At 33.7% G+C, this 11,052-nt stretch overlaps 1 protein-coding gene across 1 annotated transcript; it reads right to left on the bottom strand.

Annotated features, from left to right (window-relative positions):
- Nucleotides 1-1,907: 1,907 nt before the first annotated feature.
- LOC135843607 (uncharacterized) lies at nt 1,908-4,314 on the bottom strand. The gene is made up of 2 exons (XM_065361547.1): nt 4,064-4,314; nt 1,908-3,983 (listed from the first exon to the last, which is right to left on the bottom strand). Exon 2 carries the CDS (start codon nt 3,969-3,971, stop codon nt 2,034-2,036), a length of 1,938 nt encoding a protein of 645 aa, XP_065217619.1. The 5' UTR covers nt 3,972-3,983; nt 4,064-4,314; the 3' UTR covers nt 1,908-2,033.
- Nucleotides 4,315-11,052: the final 6,738 nt, after the last annotated feature.

Genomic DNA, 11,052 nt, shown 5'->3' with positions numbered 1-11,052 from the left:
GCCCAAAAGAGTTAATTTTTACCAAAAAATTATAAATAGGACTTCGCAGGATTTTAATTTCTGCTGTTTCACTTTTATTCCAAAAATTAGGTTGTCAAAAAACTCTGCTTTTCGCTAACATTATGAAAATCTTGCTTTTTATTACTTAGAAAGTTTTGTTTTTTACTACAATTGTCGAAGTCTTGCTTACTACCAAAAGTGTTTTTTACACAAAAAGGAATTGTCAAATCTCTTTTTTCTGGCTAAAATTTTTTTAAATTGTCACCCTAAGGCTCGCTCCGGCCTCATTGCTTAAATTGTCACTCTTGCTTTTTTCCAAAAATTGTCAAAATTCTCGTTTTTATGCTAAATGTAGACTTCAGGGCTCACTGTTTTTTATTTAACCAATAAATTTGCAAAACACTTCAACTCATTTGCAAAAAACTGCTTAGAATCTTCGTTTTTTTTTTTTTGTTTTTCTGTTTGCTAAAAACTCCAAAAAGTTATTTCAATTTTAAATTGCCCTAAAAGTGTATTATTCATTTCAGAAATTACGAAAAGTCTCTTTTTTTCTATAAAAATGACCAGAATTTTTCACTTTCATCTCAAAAGTTTCAAAAAATCTCATTTCAACAAAAATTTTGAACGTTTTACTTTTTTCCAAATTGCTTTGCGAATAAGACCAGTTTTTTTCTATAATTTTTATAGCCTTTCATTTTGTTTAAAATTGATGAAAATTTCCAATAAGGCTCAATTTTTTGCCTGAAGTTTGCAAAAGGTCTCGTTCTTGCCAAAAATTGAGTAGAATTTTTGCTATTTTGCAAAAAATTCTCGGAATGTGTCACTTTTATTCCAAAATTTGCCAAATGTCTCGTTTGTTTGCCAAAAGTTGTCAAAAAGCACTGATTTTTACTGAAATTATCAAAATCTTTTTGTAAAAAAATATTAAAAATTCTCACTTTTTTCTCAAAAAATTCTGATTTATTGTCAAAGGCTTGCTTTTTACCTAAAATTATCAAAAGTTTCCACTTTTTTACAAAAAAAATGTCATCAAATCTCACTTTTTTGTTGAAAAATGTGAAAAAGTTTCCTTTTGTTGCTAAAAATGGTTGAAAACAATGCCTGTTGCTGTAATAATTGTCAACGTCTCGTTTTTTTTTTACCAAAAATCAAAAAGTCTTCATTCTTCATCAGAAACTTGTAAAAAGTCCTGCGTTTTGCTAAAATTGTCAGTCTTACTTTTTGTTGTAAAATAATGCCTAAAACGTCTCGATGTTTGCCAACAAATTACCAAATCATCTCACTTTTTTACATCAAAAATTGTCCAAAAAAATGTTGTTTTTTACCAAAAAATTTCAGAAAGGTCTCACTTTGACGAAAATTTTGAAAATCTAATTTTTTTTGGTAATTGCTTTAAAGAGCAGTTTTGTGCTAAAAGATTTATTAGTGTTGCTGTTTGTCTAAAATTGTAGAAAATTTTCCTTTTTTTTTTTATAAAAAATTATTTGATAAGTTCTACGTTTTTGCTAAAAAAAATTGTCGATAGATCTCGTTCATTCCAAAAATTGCATAAAATTTTCGCTCTTTTGCAAAAAAAAAATGTCAAAAAGTAAGTATCTCTTTTATTCCAAAATTGACCATTAATTGTCAAAATTCCTTGATTTTTGTCAAAAATTGCTAAAAATTCTTACTTTTTTCCCATAAAGTTTTGTTTCTTACTAGAATTGTCACAGACTTGCTTTTATTTCCCTAAAATTACCGAAAGTCGTCCAAAAAAAACCCTCGAAGTAATAATATTTTCCGCCCAATCACCTGTGAAAAAAAGTAAAGCAGGTGAATTGTATTCAGCTACACGACTCTGAGGTAAGGATTTATCATAATCTTTGTCCAGGTTCCAATAACCTTTGCCAACGCAATTTCCAAATATCCACGTCTAAAATTACAAATTTTATTGCGAATTATTACAAAAAATAAGGTTTCGATCATTTTATAATTTTAAAAAATACTGTTTCAACGATCAAATTTAATGGATCTTCATCGCTTCAAATGTCGAATCATTGTTGTCTTTTAGAAGTAGAAGAGGCTACAGTAGTCGTAGTAAATTTCGGATCCTCGAATGCGACATCTACTTGGAAATCCGGCCTGACATTAATACCCAAGAATTTCTTGCTTCTGATTTTTTCGTCTCCGTGAAGATAGTACGCTTTGGCCTTTTTCAAGGCTTTTTCTGCCGGAACGTCGTAATGGACGTGCATTACGATGACATCTCGTTGTTTGTTGTATACGACTAGATGAGGTAATGGATTTGCCAAATCAGTCGTAATCACTTTAATATCGCCACTTACTCGAACTTTCTTATGCCAAATCGTCGCCGAGTATATTATCGCCCTGTAGTCGTATTCCTTCAGGTCTAATTTGTTTATGAAGGCGCAATTATTATAATGCACTCCGTGGAATGCCTCTTTGAGAGTAGAACTTAAATCATCCAGGGCTTTCTGAGATACCTTTTCCATTTGTAAAATATCACTGAACCGATCTCCGATCGAATCGTAGTGCTGGGTTGTAACATTGGTGTTTATCATGAACCATTTACGTACAAAGTACGACATTTCTTGATGTACTTCGGGGTTGGAGACTTTGTAAATTTTTCGATGAGGTGTATGAGAAAGATAGCCATGTTCGTAGAGGAAATAATACACCACTTTTAACTCATGTTCGCCTATACCTTCCCATTCGTATTCGGCTGTCAGCATTAGCTCGGCTACTTCGTCACCGAATACCAAACCTGGCCGTTTGAAGTACACTTGTTCTTCGAGCAACAATTCTACAAAATTTGTTCGGAATAAGGGAGCGCTCAAGATACGCAACAGGAACTTGGCAGGTCTGGTTTTAATCCAGTATTTGGGGAATTTATTATCTGCTCGATTTTTATCGCTCAGATATGAAACGATGTCGTAGGGGTTGTACATCCTGACTTGGGAACGATCGATGAAGAATCCGTTATAATGGTCTCGAATGGGATCACGTTGACTGGGATGGATTTTATGACGATCGAGTAACTCGTGCACTTCATCTTCGGTGAATCCGTGACAAGTGGCTAGATCATGACCGCGTAGAAATCCGTCCAGCTGGATCTCGAAGAAATTCGGGCAATTAGCTCGGAAAGGTATTTCGCTGATGCCACTCACAATGCAATACGATACAGCGTCCAATGTTTCGTAATACCTCAAAGCGTAGTAAAATATATGACCGACGCGTCTGTAATAATCGGTGATATTTGGCCCCGGATTGAATATCACGTCGTTCATCACCGAATCGTAATCGTTTATTAATAATACCACTTTTTTGTCGAAATACTCGTAAAGTATGAAGTTCAATTCGCGAATACACCAAGCTAATTCGATCGGATCCAACGTATTGTCCAAAGCTTTCTTCATATAGTCTAGTTTAGCCTTACGTTCTTTATTCTCTCCGTCGAATTGTTCCACGAGTTTGTGATAAACCCATTTGTATTCTTTGTAAACATTCTGCACAGAAACTCGAAGCTGCGCCATGATATCGTCTGTCGTACTGTTTGGTTGTAAGTTGAATTTCATGTCGAAATAAAGCACCGGGTATTCGGCTAAATGTTTCTCGATCAAGTCAGGGTATTGGGAGATTTGCAGATTCAGCGATTTATTGGTGAAAAGACGATAACTGGAGGTTTGGTTTTTGGGCAGTCGAAGATCGGTTTTTGGATCGAATTCCATTTGAGCGAATCGTTTGATCATGTTTAAATTGACGGTTTTGCCGAATTTACGAGGAGCGGTGACCATCAGGTATCGATCGAGGTCGTACAGAGAGAAGAATAGTTTCAACATGTATGTTTTGTCTACGAAATACGGACTTTTTGTCAGTTCTTCGAAGTCTTGGGTGGATGAGGTTGTGGGCAGATTGTATAGCAATGTGAATCCTACGAGGAGGATGGGAAAGATGTGCGGTGAGGGGTTCATTTTTTGATGTGTCTGTTTGAAAGGAAGGAAAATTGGGTTAATTTTATGTATATTTATTGGTAAATATTATAGTTGAATAAATGGACGCTTACTTGATCGTTCGTGGCTATGCAATTTTTGCAATTTTTTTAAAAGATCACTTAAATTGAACTGAACTTGGACAAATTCTTCATTTTGACGCTAGGTGGTTTCAATAATTTTATGAACTTATCAACTTAGGAGACCATGTTTGAACTGATAAAAATATGGGCTAGATAATCGCACTCGAGTTTGAAAAAATTTCAATTAAATTATGGGACTGTCCTTTTAGAGCAATTTTTTCTTCATTGGGCGAAACATCATCATCAGATTATTAAAGATTGAACATATTTGATTTTGTAGGTTATCGTATCTATTTAGAAAAATTAAATTTTGATGAAATTTGATAAAATTCTAATACTTACGTACTTTTTTCCGAATGACGACGTTTGAAATGTCCGTGAAATTATTTTCAATGATTTAAAAATTGATGAGATGAAAGTTTTATGACGTTTTATGAATTAAATTCAGTTCCAAATCATAAGGCATATGAAATTCTATTACATTACTTGATTTATGCTCTGTCATTGCGATGATCATAGGTCGGGTTGAGTTAATCAGTGTTGATCTGATCGTGATCAGTGATCACAAGTTGTTAACGAAGAATTTTATTTTTCAGTTACTGCATATGAAATTAGGTTACCTACCAAGTTTTTGTACTCTTTGATATTTACCTGTTACTTGTTGGTTGGGTTAGGTTGATATTTTGCGCTTCATTTTAGAAAACTTTGTCAATGTTTTACTCAATTCGATGTTTTTTGAATTTTCTCTTCATTTTAAAATGAATTTTGGTCATTTTTAATTTTCTACTACTCTTTATGTCAATTTTGTTTCTTTTTTGAAATCTGAGGCAATTTTCTCATACTTATTTTACGTTATTTTTGCAGTATTGCCCTAAAATGGATGATTTTTGCATCTTGTAAAATTTTGATATTTTCGAGACTTTTTTATGATTTTTGACCGCCTTTCCTGGTAATTTTTGAGGAGTTTTGTTCATATTTTGTGTTATCTTCGTCATATTTAACCGCGAAGTTCGAATATAACTCAGCCATTTTTTCGTCACCATTCGCAAAATATGACAAAATTATCTGAAGTCATCACCAAATTCATAAAACTGATTTGAAAATGGTTCAAAATCAAGAAAAAGTCGATATAATATCCTAAAAGTTGTGCAAAATGATTTTAAATCGCCCAAAAATCCGTAAAAAATTAGACTAACAAAGGAACCTCTTGAGGTGTCCGCTTCCGATTTGAACGGGACCGCGATTTTTGAAAAGAGCATGTTCTAAAACCTCCAAATCCAAATTTTCAGCTATCCAAGTTCATTTTTCGATTTTTGGCGAATTTTTGAAAATCCAAAATTGACTATTTTGGCGATTTATGCTTTTTTTTAAAAAAAAAAGTACGTACTTGATGAGTAAAAATGTTAAAAATAAGTCCTAAAACTGATATTAACCCCCCAAATCCAAATTTCGCCATTTCCAGCCATTCTGGAGCCTCCAGCGCTATTTTTCAATTTCTCCAGAATTTTGAATTTGCTCCGGCCGGAAGGCGTGAATATGAAGTTGGGCAACTAAAAATCGAGTTGTGTGTTATACTCGACCAGTTTAACGAATTTATCCACATTTGAGCCGATTCTGCAGTGGACACCTCAAGAGTGGTTTTTTGACCAGCTTTATAAATATCCAAAAACCAAAAATTCCTCGTTTGTGAGAAAATTTTTGAAATTTACGCGAATCGCTGTATTTCGTCATTAATAAACCACACGAGAGCGAATTTCGCCAATTCCAGCCTTTCTTGGGCCTCCCTTTAATTTTTGGATATTTTTATTTTGAAAAAAAGCTGGTCAAAAAACCACTCTTGAGGTGTCCACTTCAGAATCGGCTCAAATGTGGATAAATTCGTTAAACTGGTCGAGTATAACACACAACTCGATGTTTAGCTGCCCAACTTCATATTCACGCCTTCTAGAGCAAATTGAAAAATCGCACTGGAGGCTCCAGAATGGCTGGAAATGGCGAAACTCGGCCTCAGGGGGTTTGTTGTGTTCGAAATACAGCGATTCGCGCAAATTTCGAAAATTTCCTCGCAAACGGTAAAATTTTGATTTTTTTTGGATTTCTCTTATTATGAAAAAAGCTGGTCAAAAAACCACTCTTGAGGTGTCCCTCCCAATATCGACTCAAATGTGAATAAACTCGTTAAACAGATCAAGCATAACACACAACTTGATTTTTAGCTGGTCAACTTCATATTCACGCCTTCTAGAGCAAATTCAAAATTCTGGAGAAATTGAAAAATAGCGCTGGAGTCTCCAGAATGGCTGGAAATGACGAAATTTGGATTTGGGGGGTTAATTTCAGTTTTAGAACTTATTTTGAACATTGTTACTGATCAAGTACGTAAAAAAAGCATAAATCACTAAAATAGTCAATTTTGGATTTTCAAAAATTCGCCAAAAATCGAAAAATGAACTTGGGCAGCTGAAAATTTGGATTTGGGGGTTTTAGAACATGCTCTTTTCAAAAATCGCGATCCCGTTCAAATCGGAGGCGGACACCTCAAGAGGTTCCCTTGTAAGATATAATCGTTGAACAAAATTGTTTGAAATCTTTAAAAAATCTATAAAATGACGTGAAAAAATGACTAAAAATTAAGGAAAAGTCGATGTAAAGTCATCAAAGTTGTGCAAAATGATATCGATTGACTTTGAAATATTTTTTCGACTTTTTAAACAGTTTTTATAGTATTTAGAATTGTTTTTTCAGTTTTTTTTTTTAGTTTACGTTACTTTCATTTTTTTTGTTGCATTTAATAATATTGTGCCAACTTTTTCTAAATATCCAACGACATATTTCAATGTCAGTTTTACAAATTTTTTAATTTTTAGAACATTTTTGTTCAATGTTAACTTGTTTGCAAAATTTTCACAAATTTTCAAGTAATTTTTGCATCATTTTCCAGGATTTCGATCATTATATATCGACTTTTTCTTGATTTTCAACTGGTTTAATGTCAATTTTATGGACTTTTTGTAAGATTTTAGCTTTTTTGTTAAAAATATCTGCATTTTTATCAATTTTTCATAGATTTTGGATAATTGGTGATTATTGCATCATTTGCACAGTTTTGATGAAATTTCAATTTTCATGAATCTTTTCTTAATTTTGAACTATTTTTATGTCATTTTTTTGGATTTTTGGTGCATTTATTGTGAATTTGTAGACAATTTTGTTGATATTCAATGTCTTTGCTGCTAATTTTACTGATTTTTTTTGATAATTTCATGCAATAATATCTGTCTTTAAACTTTCACAAAACTTTGAGTTACTTTTCATTTTTTCAACTTTTTTTTTTCAATTCATCAATTTTTATGTTACTTTTTTTTTGACAATTTAGTGTTATTTTTTGCAACATTTTGTTCTTTTGCATTTGATTTTATAATGATTTTCTCGTTATTAACTAGTTTTTTATTTTCTGTTTGTTAATTCCAATGGTTTTTTGTCCTTACATCTCCCCCTCCATCCCTCCCTCCCTCCCTCCCTCCCCCTTCCAAAAACCTCAATGTTTTGAAAGAAAAAAACAAGTACACCGTGTCTGAGAATACTTTCAAGTCAGCAAGTTCTGCTTTTGTTCCGCTTTTTGCTCCTGATTTTGTCCTTTTTATTTTTTCCAATCACGCTTTGAAATTCTTCAGTATTTTTTCTTTCTAGTAGAATTTTGACAAAAATACATTGCTATTTTCTTAAATTCTTACCTCTAATTTTTATTTTTGAATTTTTGTTGAAAAATTGTCCCCTCGCCCAATCCATAAGAAATATTGAAATTTAAACGGTAGGTAAATGTACATATTTTAGATCTATCCTCAAAAATTGTTTGAAAATATGAAGAGATCAAAAAGCAAAAAATTGAAAAATAAAATATTGATTTTCTACTCTCCCCTTCTCCATACTCCCCACCCCCCCCTCCTCCTGAGAAAAAAATCGTCATGTATTGGAAAATTTTCCGACCAAAAGTTCTGCTTTTTTAATGTTGGAACCAGGGGTTGGACAAGTCTGCTCGGAAATGACCTGTTTTTTGTCAACATTTTGAAAATGGCAATAGTGAACAATGGCATCTTACTCTACTTTGACATGATTAATGTAAAATATTTGAGAATGAAAAATTTTCAAACCACTTTACCGACTTAAAAATAAACAATTTGCAATTTTTCAATAGTTCAGAATCTAAAATATATTTTGGGACTGAATTCATTTCCCCGAGGCAGGCTTAGCGGAGGCTTAAGCGAAAAAACCACGATTTTGTCTAAAATTCACCTTCTTTGAGAACACATAGCTCTCCTCCAGGGACACCTCCGAAGCAGAAACCGTTTCCGAGTGACCTTCAACAGTTCAACTCAAAATTGAGATCTTCTCTAAAGTTGGTCTGAATTCTCCACTTTTTTTTGTTTCATTTCACAATATCCTAATTGAGATCTCAACAGCATTAATCTCGCATATTTTCATCTAAAATTTTAAACGACTCTTAATTTTCAAGGACTCGTCCGATCTCTGGTTAAACCCTTAGAAAATATAATGAGGAAGGAAGAATGATTTGATGAGAAAATCGAGTACAAAATAATGAAAACATCAATTTCTTATGCAAAGAAGTCGCGAAAATTTCATATTTTTAATCCAAAAGTTTCTGGAAAAAGAGTTTTTTAAATTTTAAAGTTCTCAGTAAGAATTCTAGATGTTTGATGGGAAGAGTGAATACTTACGAAAAAAATCCAATGCTTGCAAATTTTACAAAAAATTATTATTTGAAAAATTCCAACTCCACAATTTTGCAATTGAATAAGACGATCTAATGAAAACTTTTATTCGCAAACATAGAAAAAAAAATCCGGAACGTGTTTCAGAAAATTCAGCTCTTCTGCGATTTCATCTTAGTATACTTAATAAAATTAGTGACTAGAAAAGGATTATACATTTTAGTCGTCGTATCCCGAATTACGTAATCGAAATAATAATCTCTCTCCATTATATCCCGTTGCTCCTGCGTAATTTTATGATCATCGAGTAATTTATCGACCTCTTTATCCGTAAGTCCGAAATGTCGCGCGTAGGGATGATTGTGTAAAAATAAATACTCTTTTAAAGCATCCATAACGTAATTAGTGATGCACATGTAACACTGCAACGATTCGCGTCCGATGGCAAATACGTGAGAAGCGTAATCGCAGGCGGGGTAATATTTAAAAGCGTAGTACATCAGGTTACCCACTAATTCGTTGATGTTTCTGACATTTGGACCTATATCGAAGGTCATGTTTTCGTAAGTCCTGTCGTATTCGTCGAACAATACGACGACGCTTTTATTAAAATGCAAATGCAGAGCTTCGGATAAATGAAATATGCACCAGTGCATTTCTTCTTGCGTTAATGTCTTATCCATGGCTTTCCTCATGATTTGAATTTTCTCCTCCTGGAAGGCGTCTTTTTGCACGGAGTGATTTTTCACGTAAATATTATATAGCCATTCGAATTCTTTAAACGTGTTACTTATCACTGTCAGCATCCCGTCTATCATTTCTTGCTCGGTCGTATGGTTGTATATTCTGTACCCCATATCTAAAAGAATTACTGGATGTTCGGCCAGATGTTTTTCTATTATATCTTGGCATTTGGAAATATGCAGATTGAGAGCTGGATCTGTGAAAAGACGCCAGGCTGAAGTTTCGGTTTTCTTCAAAGGAATGCCTGTTTCTTTATCGACTTCGATTTGGGCGAATCTTTTGAGCATGTTGAAATTAACGCTTTTTCCAATTTTACGAGGTCCTGTGTAGAACACCTTTTGCGAAAAGTTGAAAAATACCTCTATCAAGGCAGTCTTGTCTACAAACGTGGGATCCTTGGTTAAAGCCTCGAAATCAGCTGGAGGTAGTTTGATTTCGCAGATTTGATGCGATGTGTGAGTTTCGATGTCGATGACTGGCGGGTTGGCGGCGTAAGTCGATGATAATGCGATGCTATTGATGAGCAGCCAAAGGTTTGTTTTTGGCGAGTACATTTCTCGGTGGTTTGTTGAAACTATCGACGCGAAATGGTTCTTGGAAAATTATTGTTAGGTTAGGTACTTCATTTTTAAGTGCACGAGTATTTCTATAGTGTGAAATTGTGTACTTTACTTGTTTATTTTATTGATAACATGGAGAACAATATCGAAGTTTTGAATAAATCAGCGAAAATGTTTGAACTCTAAACCGATGTGTAAATCTTATCAAGTGTAATTTATTACCATTAGTAGTTTTTAGTTTCATCTTTAGGTACTTACTTCGAGACTTGATTATCGCATTTTTCAGATTGTAATATCTAAGCTAGGTACTGATAAAAGAATGTAAGTCACTGTGAAATTCATAACGAAATTGATCCTTTTTGACGTGCATATGCTACAAATCTTGTGCAATCTTTTGGAAGAAAATACATGTTGTAAAATTTAAAAAAAAAAGTATGGGATTTTGTGACATTAATTTTAAAAACTGAAAACTTGAAAAATCCGTCCTAACAAAAGATGAAAGGTACATATTTAGGGCACCTTCAGGTTTACTAGTCAATTTTCAGCCACGTACGTCAATTTAGGTGGCACAATCAGGGTGTCCATTTTCTGGTAAACTGGGGAAGGTCAAGGAATTTCGCTTTTCTGGAAAAGTCATAGAAATATTAAGGATATTTGAAATGCTGAAAGAGATTCTCTTTTCCTGCCAAAATCTCCAGAAAACTCGATGTTTTTTCACAAAAATGTGAAGAAGAAAAATGTTTGGTCTACGTCCGTCGTCAGGTCTAAATCAATGCGTTTGACCAGATTTGGGCGTCGGGGAGGGGGGGGGAATCTTCTCGAGTTTACCAGATCTGAGTGTTAGGCAGTAAAGATCTCAGCGTTGGGCTCAAGCTTGGTCCGGATGCTTTAGGTTCAATCCTACTTGTCAGAAGAAAGTTGAGTAAGATTGCTCTAATTAAACGCG

Source organism: Planococcus citri, chromosome 4, assembly GCF_950023065.1.
Source record: "Planococcus citri chromosome 4, ihPlaCitr1.1, whole genome shotgun sequence".
NCBI classification, from domain to species: Eukaryota; Metazoa; Arthropoda; class Insecta; order Hemiptera; family Pseudococcidae; genus Planococcus; species Planococcus citri.
The sequence above is the reverse complement of the archived record's forward strand: the minus strand, read 5'-3'. Positions and strand labels throughout refer to the sequence as shown.